The following is a 15687-nucleotide window of genomic DNA, read 5'->3' as shown; positions in this document are numbered from 1 at the left end:
GGCGCACTCCTAAGGGGTTTGGATTTAATGCCAAGCAGCTTCTCTGCAGGCAGCCTGGGAACTTGAAAGGGTTGTATCTGTGATCAGGATACCTTAGAAAGTCACTCTGGCCACGACGAGGGGCCTGGCTGGAGACACAGCAAGACTAGAGGGGGGCCTGCGTTGCAGCTAGGTTAAAGTTAGACACAATGGCTCCAGCCCCTGGTGCTGGGGATGTGGGGCAGAAAGGGAAGAGACACTTATGTCAGGGGAGATGATGTCTGGGAGGCAGGTAGGCATGTCACCTAGAGCCCAGGGGACAGCTGGGCCAAGAGCAGTGCCCGGAGAGTCAGCAGAGTATAGACTGGGTATTTAATCAACACGTGCCCTTTGGCCTATGCCAAGAGCTTCACAGATGCTAACACCTAGAATCCATACAGTACGTTCTGAGGTGAGTATTTTTTTTTTTTTTTTTTTTTTGAGAGAGAGAGTGTGTGAACAGAAAGGGGGAAGGGGCAGAGAGGGAGGGAGAATGAATCTCAAGCTGACTGCTAAGCGCAGAGCCTGATGCAGGGCTTCATCTCACAATCCAAGTGGAAACCAAGAGGCAGACACTTGGACTGCGCCACCCAGGCACCCTCTGAGGCGAGTACTACTATTTTCCCCTTTCACAGAGAAGGAAACTAAGGCACAAAGGTGTTAAGGAACCGGCTTAAAATCACCCAGCTACTGTGACTCTGACACAGACCGCCTGGCTGTGCAGTTCAGGCTCTCAGCAGCCTACTGCTCATCCTGGGAATGGCTTCCAAACCCTGGAAAGGGCAATGACTGCCGGGAGACTTTGGAAGGTCATAAAGAAGGACACTGAGAATTGCAGAGTAAAGCCTTTGAATCTCAGATGAGCAGCACTCCACAGTAAGGTCCTAGCACTCGGGGACAGAAGTCCCTTCTGTTGTCTTATGACTGGCAGTGGCTGTCCTACTGATGACTCCTCCAAGCCGGAGGCTGACAGAGGGGCGCCCAGGCTCTGCCCTGCTGGGTCTGCCTTATACTCCAGAGGCTTGTGGTGCCCCCATAAGTGAAGTCCCAACCCAGGCCCAGCCCACAGCTGTCCTCCCCAACACTCAGACCTGTACAGACTGTTCCCCACCCGTTCTGGGTTCCACCTCAAGAGCGAGAATGTGCCCCCATCTAAAGACAAGCCTGGTGTACTAAGTACTAAGTACTTGACATCACTCTCTGGTTTGTTAGGACCCTTTCCACCAGAGCCCCTCTGGGCTACTTCCCGTGCTCCCTTCCTTGGAACTCCCAACCACCCCCTCCACAGCCTCAGCCTGCCCCGCGTGCCTGAAGTAGGAGGGCCCAAAGTGTTGGCTTGGTCTCTGGACCAGCTTGGCCCAAGGGTGAAATTCCCATGGCTCCAAGAGCCACTGCCCTTTGCTGCCTGTGAGCCTTTCTTCATGCTGTCTCCTCAGACATGAATAGCACTGAGGCCAGACTGGCTCTGCCCCAGCTCTGTGCAGCAGGAGGAAGGGGGCCAAGCCCAAGTGTCCTCGAGCCACCAGCTCAAAGGCTTCTGCTACCCGAATGCTGCAAAGAGGCAAGCAGACACCAGTTTAGATGCAATTTTTTTTTCACTTATGTCAAAGAAAGTAAGAAATCAGAGATTTAAAAAAAACAAATAAAAATACTGTAATCCCCCCAACACACACAAACTTTTTTTTTTTTCAACAGACAGGCCAGGTCCTGCCAGGCCTTATTCCCCATTAAATGCCCCAGGGTCACCCCCCCAACCCCCAGGCCCACTTGCTCTGGAGCCCTGTGAGCAGTAGGAAGCTGTCCTCTGGCTTTGGGCTTCAGACTCGAGCTCCAGCCCTGGCAGGAGGAGTCATGACACTAGCGCCAGAGCACGACCTTCCTGGCCTGGTCCACGCTCACCACATGGCTCCCCGAGGCACACCAGGCCACAGCGTTGATAGCAGTGCTGAGGAGAGGGAGGGGCAGGCTTCAGGGAGGCATCAGAAGCCTCCCTGCAGCCTGGGTTCTGCCCCTCGTTATGGGAACCGGGAATTTTGAGGCTGTCTCTGAGCCTGCTGCGGGGGGGTGGGGGGCCGTGCTCACCAGTGGGGTCCCCGCAGACTACCCTCCAGCTTGCCAGTGTCTACATTCCAGATGTAAAGGGCTCCATCCCAGGAACCTGCTAGCGCATAACTTCTGTCCGGGCTGCAGTGGCCACAGCAGAGCAAGCAAAGGATGACCAGAGGTGAGGACACACACATGCAGACACAGACGTGTCCATGCAGACAAGGACCTACGCGGTCAGGTGGGGCACACTTAGGAACAGGCCCGCACTCTCACAGACACACCTGAACACAGCTTTGGTCCAGTCAGAACCGCACCTGAAGCCATCAGCCCTGAGGACACAGAGAATCGGGGTCAGAATGAACATGGCCGCCGGTCCCTGCCCTCAGGAGCTTCAAGAGATTCCTCCCTCCATCGAGAGCTTGGGGCACCTCGACAGGCCCTGATCCGGAAGGGCCTCCAGGATGGGTCCCCCACTGACACGTCCAGAAGGGCCTTTAACAAAGGATAAGAAACCCAGCTGCCCCAACGAAAGCCACAGTGTCAGGGAGCCTGGAGCAGGTACCTGAACACCTGGCGGATATTGCTGACACGAAGATCAATGACCTTGAGCGTGTCATCTCGGGAACAGCTGAGCAGATGCAGCTGGTCATAGCTGAGGTTCAGGGAGGTGACCCGGCCCTGCACAGGGATGACCTGGGTGCAGCAGGGGACCCTGAGGATTGGAAACAGGTAGGGATGAGGAAGAGCCCACCAAGGCCACTCCTGATGGATTAACAAAGTCAAGGGGTGCCCCCGGGTCTTAGATCATTGCGGCCAGGGCCACCGTTGACTAATCTCCCTTCTCCCACTGCGGCCAGCCCCTGCCTGAGGAACTTAGCCAGCCTCTGAGTGGAAGCTGGGCCTCGAAACCCTTGGGTCACTAAAATAAGTGCTGGAGAGAAAACAATGAGAGCTGCCTTTCAGTGTGTCAGAGAAAGCAGAGGGTTTCCAAGAGCAGTCACCGCATACCCAGAAGGAGGACCCAGAGACAGGCTTGGCGCTGGCTCCAACACTGGCTTTTATAAATCACCCAAGCCCAGTGCTGGGCTCTAAAGTGAAAGAACAACAAGAATTTTGTTTCCTTTGATTAAAAGATAGTAACTATGTGGAAAAGGGGGCTCCTCCATTTTGGTTGGTGAGGCCCAGGCCGAGTCCAGCAGCTGCACCAAGAGCCACTAAAAAGGCGCCATAGGTCCCCAGAGGCAGCAGAGCCTTCAAGGGGCCACACCTAGCACTTCCCTGAGGTGCCTCTGTGGCTGCATGGCCAGAGAAAGGAAAGAGAACACAGGAAGCCTGTCCCCATGCCTCGACCACCCACAGCCCATGCTTGTCACCTGCTGTCCCAGAACCGGATCTTCTGGTCATAGTGGCCACTAATGATGACATGGTCCCCACACACCACATCATTACAGTAGGAAAGGACATTGATGGTCCTGGAGCCTGGGGACCAAGGAGCAGAGCCCTAGCCTCAGAAAAAGGTTGTTGGAAGCCATCCCATAGGACATCCAGAGAAGCTGAGGTCCAAAAGCCCCAGAGGAGTACGTGTCCTCCCCAAACTAGAAGCCAGCTTGGTCCCGTTTTCCCGCCCAAAGCCTGAGGTCACCAAGAAACCAGGCAGCATGATGGGGGGCAGAGGAGAACCCATGGGAGGTTTCACCCCAAATGCCTGTGAAGTTTAGAGCCATTCCCAGAGAACAGGCTGAGGTATCCTTGACCCAGTTTGGGGGTGGCAGCAGGTAGGGAGGGGGAGGTAGGGGCTGGGCCTCACAGTAGGCACGGCCGAGGTCCCACTCCTTCACCGTCCGGTCTCGGCTCCCAGTCACCGCCTGGTGCCTCGTTAGCTTGAATTTGGCAGCCGTCACCTTGTCTGTGTGTCCAGACAGTGTCTCCTGCCCACCCCCATCCCATGTATGGATCAAGGACATGGCCAAGACCCCATAACACCCCCCTCAGGGCCCAAGGCACGACCTCTGACCCCCAGGGCTACCTCCTCAGTCAGGCCTTACCTTGGACTGTACCTCCCCCACCTTCCAGAGCTGGGCGGCCTGATTGTAAGTAGCTGCTAATACCTGTGAGCCCTGGAAAGATGAAAGGGGAAGGCGAAAGCCCTTAACCTGGACCTAGACAGAAGCAACATCCCTCAGGCCAGAGAGCTGGGGCAGGGGCTGCCTTAGATCATCCAGATCATCCAGGCAGGGATCCATCCAGATCATCCAGGCAGGGAGAGCAGCCTCCAGGCCCAGGGAAGAGTTGTGTAGCAGCCAGACAGACTGGTTCTAGGACAGCCATGATGTTCCCTTATGTCCCAGAGCCCCCACCTGGCCAGTGTGGAGACCGGGTGGGGGAGCCCACACAACAGGCATCCCATGTCACTGAGGGTAAGTCCCCTCACCGAAGGGTCGAAGTCCACACTGGTGATGCTGCCACTAGCTCCTTCAAGGGTTTGGTTGGCCTCCAGATGACCTGGGGGACCAGGAAAAGGACAGGTGAAATGAAATCACTAACCACATGAAGAGGAGGAGCTGGGAAGATTAGTCTCTCCCAAGTTAGAGGAAAGAATTCTGGGGGCCTGGGCTAGAGACTGTGCCTTCCCAAACTGCCATTGGGCACTCTGGGGGCAGCTGATGACCTCACAGAGCTGCAGAGGATCAGAGAGAAGGGGCTGTCCCCAGGTCACACAGCAAGCCAGGGCCAGACCTTCCTCTAGGAAGCTTCCAGGAAAGGACTGTGACTCCCCACCACACCCGCCTCTACAAGCACAGGGTAGACCGTTGACACTCATCTCCTGAGTTCTGAGAGCTCAACTGATACCAGAAGAGGAAGTCACCTGCTGGACCCCAGGGACCTGCTTCTCAAGGACCTATCCCTGCAGAATCTAATGAGAAGGGACCCCCGCTTCCCCTAACAGGGACCATCTGAGCTGGGCCCTCCCCATCCCACAGACCTGGATCCCAGCAGCTAGGAGGCTCAGCCCAGAACTCTTGCCAAGGGGTCATCTGGCCACTGCCCACAGAAATGTTACATGTGAGTAAACAAATAGATCTAAGACCTTCCACCATCAAGCAGCAAGCTGAGGGTGGGCTCTGGAGAGAAAGCACGAGGTTGGCCCATAGAGGAGAAACCCTCACCTCCCACAACATTCCAGAGCTGGATGAGGCGGTCAGCCCCTCCGGTGGCCAGGAGGCTGCTGCTGGGACCAAAACAAACAGCATTGATCTCGGAGAGGTGGGCATCCTATGGGGAAAAGGGAGGCTGGTGCCTCTGGTCCCCACCATACGCACCTCTCTGCACCTCTCTGCACACACTCACAGGCTCTCACACGCACCCCTGCACACATCGGGTCTTGTCAGCCCCGCGGCTTCCCCATAGTTCCCTGCCTAGCCTCCTGACCCCCCTCTCCAGCCCATCCCCGGTTACTAAATGCTGAGAGGCTTCTGCCACTGGCTGGGAAAGGAAACGTGCGCTCTAGCTGAGGAGCCCAGCCTTGTCTCCCTGGCCTCCGTGGAGCACCCCCGGGGCCTACACTCCCCACACAGGCGCCTCAGGCATGTGGTGCAGCCCCTCCCTTACCAGCACATCCTGCACTTGGGTAGGAGGCCGGGCAGCCACACACACAGGGATGCTCTGGTATCGCTGCTCAGGAACTCCCCCAACCGAGTGGCCTCTCCTCTTCTTGAAACTGGGTGGGGGGCAGGTGTGAGGAAGGCATCCCGCAAGGTCTTCTGACATGGGAGTCTCACGCTCCCGAGGCAGCAACAATGGAAAGCAGACAAGACAGGTGGCAGAACATGGCCCGGGGGGGGGGGGCAGCAAGCTTGCTCCCAACCCAGCCTCTGACCCCAGGGGTCCCGGTGAAGACGGGAAGGGCACAGAGGCAAGGAGGAGTTGGTGGATGTGGGGCAACCCCTGGGCTGGGGTTTCAGTCTGAGCCTTGCTACCACTCTGGGACCCTGAGCAAGTCCTGATGCATCTTAGCCTATTTCCCAACTGAGCAGTAGTTCCTATCCAGGCTCGGGCTGGAGAGCCTCGTTCCCCAGGAGGACCACGGCTGAGGGACAGAGTGTGAAGGACAGCCAGGAAGGGCCTGGAAATGAGGGAAATGAGGTCTGGGAGAGGCAGCAGAGATTCACACAGACAGCTGGGCAACACATGCACGGACAGATCGGGACACACACAGACCAAGCCTGCACTGCAGAAGCCTGCCACGGGTGTCCGAGAGGCCCATACCCTTCACACACCTATGGGTGCACACATACACTTACTCCAGAAGCTCCTTCACCACATCCACACAGCGGGAGAGTGTCAAGGAGGTGGCAGAGGCAGATCTGGGGTGGAGTTAAGAGAGACTTGCTAAGGGACTGGCCAGGGAGTGTGCGGGCAGCAGCCATTCATCCCTACACCCTGCTGGGGACCCTGAAGCTCACAGCCGTTGAGCCTGGGACAAGAACTCAGCTCCTCCATGAGCAGGAGAGCGGGATGACCTACCAGCAGTCCCAAGAAGGTGGAGGCAGGGAGGGATTTGGCAATAAAGTTTCCTGAAGTTTCCACCATGATGGTAAGAACTGCCCCCTGACAAAAGTTCTGGGGAGGCTGAGCTGGGGCATATATGGGGGAAAGGGTGAGATGCCCTCAAGCTGGGATAGCACAAGGCTGGGGGATGAAGGGAGGTAAAACCTAGGCCCACTGAGTGACCTCAAAAATGTCCAGAAGAAGATGTGTCCTGGGATGACTTGGCCCACCAGGGCTGCCAGGACTTTGGGGACCAGCATCCCATGCCCTCCCCAGAGTTCTTTCACCGCCCCCAGGCCCAGACACCAGTGACCTGAAAGGAAGGGCTGAAAGAGAAGCGTTCAAGTTGGTGAATGGAGTGAGGGTGTGGGGAAGGCAGCTTCAATGACAGACAAATGGAGACGAATGGGGGAGACTGAGGGGAGGGGCCGGAAACCCCAATCCTTGGGCTTCAGAAGCCCAAGAGAGCTCACATCTATACATGCTCACATGTTCACACGAACTCTGATATGCTCCCCCAAGGTTGTACACACATGTGCTCTCATGTCCCTGTGAGTATACATGCTTGCACACCTTTGCCGACACACATATGCCTGTGACAGCTGAGTCCTGGGCTTTGCCCACAGTTCCCTGCTGGTGATACCCATTCACCCACCCCCACCCCCAGAGCTCTGGTCCTGAGAAAGGGAGAAAGAGGCGTTGGGGTCCCTAAGGTGGCAATGACCCCAAGCTACAGGCACTGGAGATCAGACCCGTCCTGGGAGGTCTGAGCTGTACTACAGCCTCTCCCCAAATTCCTCTCAGCCCAAGAGCTCAGCCCAGCTCAGAGCCCTGGGACAGTCCTCACCTGAAGGGTCTCTTCCACTTGTCACCAGCCTCACTCTTCAGGGATAGGGGCTCAGCAGTTGGGGCCAGAGTCTCAGCCTCCTCTCTGATCCCCTGGCCTACACTGTTTGGGCTCCTGGGAGAGGGAGTGAAACTCAGGAAGGTCAAGGGACCAGCACCCCCTGCCTCCAGTGCACAACACTGCGAAGAGGGTTCGGTGTGGGTGCATGTGCGATGGGCAGACAGCCAGAACACAGGAGTCCGCACGTGTCCTGTGGACTCAGTCTACGCGGGGGTCTCATGCGGACCGGGTTTGGGGCGCGGCAGATTTGCAGGCAGAGCCCTGAGAAAAAGGGTCCCTTAGAACCGCGGGGCCGAGGCTGGGCGGACAGGACCAGGCACATCCCCACTCTTACTCGCTGATGCTGACCGTCCGCTTGGCAGCCTTCTTTAGCTCCAAGGACACCCGCGCCTGCTTGGCCCTGGAGGAGAGAAGCATCCAGAGAGCCCGACCCCGGCCCGACGCGACTCCGCACGCAGAAGTGCCGCGCGGACCGTGACCACCCCCCACAGGGGCGCGCCTCCGAGGGGCGGGGCCAAGCGCGCTCACTTCTCGTGGCGCTCGAGGCGCAGGTTGCGCTCCGCGGCGGCGCGCGCCTTGCGCTGCACGAGCCGCTCGAGCAGGTCCCGCGCCTCCTCCTCCAGCCTGCGCAGGGCAGCCTCCTGGAGCCTCGCGTGCGCGCGCAGCTCCTCGTAGGCTGCCCGCTGCGCTGCATTCAGCTCCCGCTGTGCGTCCACTTGCCGCGCGTGCCGCGCCCGCGCCTCCTGCAGCTCCGCCACGTGCGCCTCCAGAGCCGCCAGCCTGCGGGAGAGGGGACCCTGCGTCACCGCGCGGTGGCGCCGGTCTCAGAGATGGGACACACTGGTCCCTCCCATGCGGCCAGGCAGGTGGCTAAGCCAAGCCTCCAACCAACTAGGTAAGGAAAGTTCTCGGGCCGTGCTGCAGACACTCAGGAGCACCCCGTCCCTCCTTCCCCGGCAGAGATGGCCCCGAGCCACCCAGAGATGGGCGCGATCCCCCCTCGCGCTGGCCCGCGCCTACCTGCTTTGCCGCTCCTCCAGCGTCGACTCCAGGGCGCCCAGGGCAGCGCTCTTCTCCACCACCTGGTAGGACATCTAGGGGGCGGGAGGGGGGCGGGAGCGCCTAGATGGGGCTCCCACCGCGCCTTCCCGGCCGGACACCAGTGGAACAGTCTGCTACTCCAGCCACCCGCCGCCTTACTGAACTGGAAGCAGAGGCTCAGACAGCTTAGGATCGTGCAGGGGAACGCACTGTTGTTTTCGTGCAACAGTGAAAGGGCCTTAGGCTCTGGAGTCTAACAGCTAAGTTTCGGTACTGGCAGTGCCACTTATTTTCTCTGTGACCCCAGGGTAGTCATTTAACCTCTCTGAACCTGCCGTTTCCTCACCTGTAAAGTGGGAATGATAGTACTTTCCCTCCTCGGGGAATGTAGAACTATTACGAGGAGTAATATTTCAGATAATAGCAAATGTTTACAGAGCACATGTGTGTCATGCCTCTGTTCTGAGTACTACATACATACTAACTCTTTTTTTTTCCCTAAAGTTTTTATTTATTTATTTATATACTAACTCTTTTAATCACCATAACAACAGCAGGAGGTAGGTACTGCCATTTTCTCCATTTTACAGTCAAGGACACTGGCACAGAGAGGTTATGTGTCTTGACAAAGTTACACAGCCAAGTGGCAGGCCACCTAACATGATGCCCCAAGTACAGGAGAGGTCCACAGGAAAGGTTCAAGGGATGTGGGCTCTGTTCCCCACGCTCTACCCCTGGCCTACCCAAGCATAGATTCTAGAGAGCAACCAGGAGCCCTAAGCAGAGACACAGGGCAATAACAAGAATGGGCTGTGGGAGCACGGAGGCCAGACTGAATACTGGAGCTGCCCCCAGCCCAAGAGTGGGGGTAAAGTTCAGCTCATCTATGTCCCTGCCTCATTCAGCCATCCTTCAACCAAGAGCTGGGAAAGCCACAGAGAGGAAGGTCGGGTCCCACTTTTTAGAGCTGAGGGGTCAGTGGAAGAGACAGACTTCAGGCGAAGAAATTCCTACCAGTGTGACAAGAGGAACATGAGGAAATAACCAAGGCTAGGGCTCTGGTTGCTAACTTGTTCCTGTGTTCTTCTCACATGGGCTTGGTGAGGGACGGATTGAGGGGCAAGGCCAGGGCTGCTCCCCTGCACTGACACACCTCCCTGTGTGAGTGCTCCCACACCTGCCTACCTTTCTAGCTGGCCCAACCGATAACGTTTGTAATTCCTTTCACCATGGAGCAATCTGACCTCCACTTCTCCTTCCTTGCCTGTCATTTCCTTTCATTGCTATTTTGTGACACAGTATTTTGGGGGAGGTTTTTCAAAATCCAAATAATAGAAATGGAAAACAGATGAGTGGTTGGTTGCAGGGTTAGGGATCGTTGGGGGAGAGGGGTGAGTTGTGGCCAAAAAGGGTAGCAAGAGGGAGATCTTTGTGGTGATGAAATAGTGCTGTATATTGCTGGTCACACACATCTACATAGGGGACACCATGACAAAGAAATACATGTACGTCTCAGGGCACCTGAATGGCTTAGTGGGTTGGGCCTCTGCCTCTGGCTTGGGTCATGATCTCAGGGTCCTGGGATCAAGTCCTGCATTGGGCTCTCTGCTTGGTGGGGAGCCTGCTTCTTCCTCTCTCTCTCTGCCTGCCTCTCTGCCTACTTGTGATCTCGCTCTGTCAAATAAATAAATAAAATCTTAAAAAAAAAAAAAGAAATACATGTACATCTCATACCAATATCAGTTTCCTGATTGTGTGTACTATAGTTACATAAGAAGCAGCCAATGTTTGCAACTTCCTATAACTATTCCCTCCCCCAATAAGTTAATGATAATGGTATATGCTTGTTGCAATATCTGAAACAGTACTAAGAATTAAAGAAAAAGCCACTCCCCATTCCCTGCACATCCAATGGGAACTGACTGGGAGCCATTGGGCCAGGGAGGAAGTGCTAAGGGGGTTTGTTGAGGTGTCCCAGACAAAGGGGACTATGAGTTCAGAGACAGGGAGAGTGGCAGGAGGCTGGAGAACTCCACTCGGAAGGCTAAAGGGCTCTGGAAGTTGTATACGAAGCTGACAATGGGAGAGATAGTGAAGGGGGTTCCACTTCTTTACTCGATGGGCTTCTGTTCTCTTGAAATGTTCACAACCTTGTATGTCTGTATTGTCTTTTTTTAAGGGTGATCTTTTTGTTAGTAAAATATATCACTCGGGGGCGCCTGCCTGGCTCAGATGGTACAGCATGGGATGCTAAGTTGTGAGTTCAAGCCCCACACTGGGCATGGAGGCTACTTAAAAATGTGTGTGTGTGTGTGTGTGTGTGTGTGTGTGTATACATACGTACATACACACACGTATCTCTCTTTCTCGCTGTGAGTGCTGTATGGAGAATGGATGGGAGTGCCAAGGGAGGCGTCATCCAGGAAGAGTTGAGGGTAACTTGGGCCATGCCAACAGAGTTGATGGGTTTGGAGGCAGTCCATGAACTGACGACTACTAGCTCAGGATGAAGGGCCAGGAGGGACCAGAGATGCCCCCTCAGTTTCCAGCCGGTGACTACCAGTTGGGGTGGAGGGTCTACCTCATCCATCATTTAGTCTACAAATATTCACTAGCATGGACTGTGGAGACAAACCCCAGAGTTAAGTGGAAGCAAACCAAAGGCATCCCAGGCCTTGAGGATCACACAGCCCAGAAAGTGCCTCAAATGTCAGGCTGCAACAGGGGCTCTGAGGGAGAGGCTCTCACTGGGTTCGAGCCCCACTCCCACAGTTGTTGGGCAAGTAACGTGGCATGCTGTCACCAGACACATGTTTATGGCCTATCGGTATCCTCCACTGGACTGGAAGCTCCCTGGGGCCGGGTCTTGTTCTTATCCTGTGCCTTGGATATGACAACTGCCAATAAATCTTTGTTGAAAGAATGAATGGAGATCACAGAAGGCAGGTTCGTGTGGGAGGAAGTACAAATCCTGGCCGCACTTCTCTAAGCCTCCAATTCCTGCCCTAGAGTTGCGGACGATTAGCTGAAACAAGGCTTAGCCCAGCACCTACAGGTGTCCCCTCTCCATATGCGGCTGGCCACGTACCATGGGGGAGAAGGTGAATCTGACTTTTTGCTGACCAAAGAGTGTGGTGCTCAGGAGAGAAGGCTGGGCCAGAAACAGGTCTTGGAAGCAGCAAACAGTCTTTGAGGTGACAGGAGTCTGTGAAGCCACCCAAGCTCCAGGGAACACCCGCATTGAAAGGGAGGGAGAAAGGAACCAGAGAAGGAAGTGCAAAAGCAACTGCTACAGAAAAGAGAAGAAAACCAGGACAATGTGGCAAAACCGAAGCCAAGACACCCCACAGGGTGGGGGCAGCAGTGTTGGGTGGAAGCAGCACCCCCTGCCGTGATGGGGGGCCACCGTGCTCATCTAGTCTGCCCATGTGCACGGTGCATCAGCCAGAGCCAGGCTCCGGGGTTGGGGGAGCAGGATGCAAACAGAGCAGCCGGACCATCTGGAAGGGGGAACAGACGTCATCTGGCCTTGTGCACCTCCTACTCCTCTCTGAGCTCTCACCTCACATCCTCTAGCTGCTGCTGGAGACCACCTCTGCCTGGGTTGCCAGTACCAAGCTGGAGAGCACTGTGGCACTGAGCCTGGGAAATGTCCCTCACTTGCTGGACCCCTTGGACCACATCCCCTTGCCCCCAGAGTCCTGGATTCTGGCCCCAGGCCATTCTCTCTCAGACCTCTGCCCAGCCTACCTTGCCACAGACCCGCCGGAGCCCCTCCTCCTCCTCTTGCCACTTCACCCTCAGAGTGGTTGGTGATGGGACTTCATCTGAGTCATGCTCTGAGTCCTCCTCCCTGCCAGCCAATAAGAGAATGGTGTTCATTGTCCCTCCGTTCACCCACAGGATGAACGCAAAAAGCCTGAAACCAAAACCATGAACTTTGTCCTAAGGAAGGTGGAAGCCAGAAAGCCAGTAGAGGAAAGAGCAAGTGTCCCGAAACTGGAACTGCCCATGACTCCCCTGCTCTGGGATTTCCCCAGGCCTTGGGTTCCCTAGCTAAGACCCTCTTTCAGAAGCACCTCCCAGGGGCACCTGGGTGGCTCAGTCAGTTGAGCGTCTGCCTTCAGCTCAGGTCATGATCCCAGGGTCCTGGGACCAAGCCCCACATCACGCTGCCTGCTGCTGCTCCACGGAACCCAGCTTCTCCCTCTCACTTTGCGTGTCACTCCCCCTGCTTGTGTGTGTGTGTGCACACGAGTGAGCTCTCTCTGTCAAACTGATTAATCTTTATTTTAAAAAAAGAAAAGAAGAAGCACCTCCCAGCTCTGAGGCCCAACCCACTCCTGGTTCTCATCTTCACTCTCCCTTTGGAGTATATAGCAAGACCTTTCCTTTAGGCATCAGGTTAAGGATTAGGGAGACAAAAAAAGAGGAGGGGAAAAGGCAGGAGTGTGGGGTGGGAAGGGAAGAGATGAGACAAATACAGAGAAGGACTGAGAAATGTGGTGGAGAAAGGACCTTCTAAGCAGCTGGTGTGGAGGAAGGTTCAAAAGCCCACCTCCTCCCTCCCCTGGGGAGCACCTACGGACCAGTGAGATGCCTTGGAGAAAATGAACCCAGCATAGTGGGGGCAGGGCCCAGGCATAGGCAGCCCATTGTACCCAGGAACACTTACACTCACCAGGGGCCCTGCAGGGTAGTGGGAGTGACATCATTTGGCTCTGGCTGCAGCTTCTCTGAGATCCAGGCCAGCAACTCAGACTTCTCTAGGAGACGGTTATCTAGGAGTACAAGAGGCTGAGCCTGGGACAGAGAAAAACAATTTCCAGCAGACTCCAGGCCTACCTCTCTGGCTGGGAGGGCTGTAGGTGGAGCCCAGGGATGCAGAATGGCATGGCTGCTGGCAGGCTGGACTCTGGCCTCTGCCTGAAGGTGTTTGTGAGCTCTCCCAAGACCTGCAGCCCGGGCACAGCCTCCTGGACCCAGTACCTGCCCACAGGTCCTCCCAGGGGAAGACAAAGAAAGACAACCACTGCAGAGGAAGGAGATGGCTGGCCTCACTGACCCCTGTGGATCCTGAGGGAAGGAAGGGGCCAGAGATTGATTCAGCCTTGCCCCACAGCAAGTCTTTGCCCCAAAGAGTGATGAAATAAACCCAGCTCCACCTGCCTTGGCCTTTGACAAATTACTTCCCTTCCAGGGGCTCTAACTTTCTACTCTGAAAAACAATCGTGTCTTCCCCAGGGTTGGGGTAAGGTTCCCCCATGCCAGAAGAGAAAGTCCTTGAGCAACAGACCTTCTTGAATTTGGTAGTTTTTGCTACAGACCCTGGAATATCTCCGTCCACCCCCACCACACTCACTTCCTCTTTTCTCGCCAGTTCCGGGGGGGGGGGGGCAGTGTGTGGTAAGCCCAGGCCTAGCTCCTCAGCTCCCTTCCTTCACCCAGTGTCCCGCCTGTCACCTCAGCTGGGGTCACTGGCCTAGTTCTCACACAAAACCCCACCCCAGCCCCCAGGGCACTGCACTGCCCCCTCCCCTAGCAAATCTAAAGAAGATGCCATTTTGCCCAATTTATTGGTGAAAAATCTGAAGCTTACAACCCACCCTAGACCACATAGAAAACTGGAGCTTCATTATGTCTGATCTCAGCCCTCTGGGTCTCTCCAGTCTCACGGACTGCAGCTCTTGGGGGACAGGGGTAACTTCTCCCTCAAATTGGATGGTTCCATTGTCCATCAGAGCAGTGGATAAGTGAGGCTGCCTGGAGGCAAGAGGCTGGCCTCACATCCCTGAGGGAGAGGACCAGCAGCCTAGAGGGTTGCAGGGAAATGGCCCAGGACAAGAGCTGTAAATTCAGTTTAGGGGATAAGGGGAGAGATAGTTAAGCAGCAGCCAAAATTAGGACCAGTGTTGGAGCTGGTGGGATAGTGGCTGTAATCCCCCCAACCATGACCCTGGACATACAACCTCGAATGACCAGGTGCACTTACACAGATGCACCTGTTCACCCTGGCTTGAACTGCCCTACCCACTCCTGACCAGCCCCCTACCGCGCCCCACCCTACAGAAACACCTAAGTATGACTTCTTGGTCTCAGCCAGCAGCCTGGAGCCCCCTGTTTCTCCCTCAGGCTGGGGTTGCCCAAGCACAGAGATGCTCCAAAAACCTGAACCAGGATCACTTAGCAGTGGCAAAGCCTGAGACTCTGAACTTTCTCCTTAGAGATTCAGAGTTTAGAAGCAGCTGCTCTCGGAGTTCTTTCACTGGGTGACAGGGACCAAGTGGATCGACTAGGTTGTACCTTGGGAACTGCCCCGGGAGTGGGGGAGCATAAGAGACCCTTAAAAAAACAACACTAGCTAACAAACCCGTGCTCGGGGAAACCCAGTCCGGGAGAGGCGGGCCCTGAGGGGCGAGGGGGGCAGGAGCACCGGGGGGAGCTCGGTCCTGGAAGGGGCTCTAAGCAGTCCGGACTGGAAAGGACAGGAACGTAGGCTACTCAGAGTTGGAGCGTAACAGAAAGAGGGACCCCCCCCAGGCCCACGGATCCCGAGGCGAGAAGGATGTTCCGCACGCGGCTCTCAGCCCGAGGAGCCGGACAACCCCCTGTTCCCGCGCCCGGATCCCCGTTCCCTCCATTGCCGTCTTGCACGGCCCCCGCGGCGCACTCACAGGCCGGCACCAGCTCCAGGAAGACGACCTTCTGCGCGCGGTCCCGCTGCCGAAGCTGCCGCACTATGTGGCGTTTCCAGCGGGCGGCCGGCACGCCGAGGGGCCCGGACCCCGCCATAGCCGCTGTCCCGCCCTCACCGCGCGCTGCTCCCAGGGAAGGAGGCGCGACCCGGGCGGGGCCTCTGGGGGACTCCGTGACGTCGCGGCCGGCCGCGGCGGGGACTCCCCAGATCGCGCTAAGAGCGTCCGCCGGGGGGGGGGGGGGGGGGGGGGGGTTGTGGAAAGCCGCGCAGATGTACTGGGAAGCCGTCCCAGGGCCCCTCCAGAAGTTCTCACCTACGTGCGCCGCCGTGACCCGGGGCGGAGGTCGCGGCCTCCGGGGCGGCTTCCCCCACGCCTGTGCGCGCGCTCTCGGCCGGCCGCCCTGTCCGGGTCCTTAACCCCTCGGCGCCG

General features: G+C 56.6%; 1 protein-coding gene across 3 annotated transcripts; it reads right to left on the bottom strand.

The window, feature by feature from the left end:
- Positions 1-1149: 1149 nt before the first annotated feature.
- ATG16L2 (autophagy related 16 like 2) lies at positions 1150-15492 on the bottom strand. 3 transcript variants are annotated; one of them, XM_046016440.1, is made up of 18 exons: positions 15235-15492; positions 13242-13341; positions 12311-12413; positions 8540-8613; positions 8048-8299; positions 7854-7919; positions 7460-7573; positions 6366-6428; positions 5674-5782; positions 5232-5337; positions 4496-4566; positions 4110-4181; positions 3872-3992; positions 3438-3543; positions 2627-2776; positions 2346-2393; positions 2101-2202; positions 1150-1963 (listed from the first exon to the last, which is right to left on the bottom strand). In XM_046016440.1, the coding sequence occupies exons 1-18, from the start codon at positions 15350-15352 to the stop codon at positions 1876-1878; spliced, it is 1863 nt and encodes a 620-aa protein (XP_045872396.1). In that variant the 5' UTR covers positions 15353-15492; the 3' UTR covers positions 1150-1875. The 3 variants fall into 3 exon arrangements, with proteins under 3 accessions (XP_045872396.1, XP_045872397.1, XP_045872398.1); XM_046016441.1 differs by having other exon boundaries at positions 13242-13363; positions 15235-15357; XM_046016442.1 differs by lacking the exons at positions 13242-13341; positions 15235-15492 and adding an exon at positions 12640-12649 and having other exon boundaries at positions 12311-12409.
- Between the last annotated feature and the right edge of the window lie 195 nt (positions 15493-15687).

Source organism: Meles meles, chromosome 8 (assembly GCF_922984935.1).
Source record: "Meles meles chromosome 8, mMelMel3.1 paternal haplotype, whole genome shotgun sequence".
Lineage (NCBI taxonomy): Eukaryota > Metazoa > Chordata > Mammalia > Carnivora > Mustelidae > Meles > Meles meles.
This window is presented reverse-complemented; position numbering and strand designations above follow the sequence as displayed.

Coding starts and splice junctions, on each gene's coding strand:
- ATG16L2 (XM_046016440.1), bottom strand. CDS start 15,352: ATGGCGGGGTCCGGGCCCCTCGGCGTGCCGGCCGCCCGCTGGAAACGC. Junction 7,574..7,853: donor CGGACGGTCAGCATCAGCGA/GTAAGAGTGGGG, acceptor TCCCTCTCCCAG/GAGCCCAAACAGTGTAGGCC. Junction 6,429..7,459: donor AAGTGGAAGAGACCCTTCAG/GTGAGGACTGTC, acceptor ACTCCACCCCAG/ATCTGCCTCTGCCACCTCCT.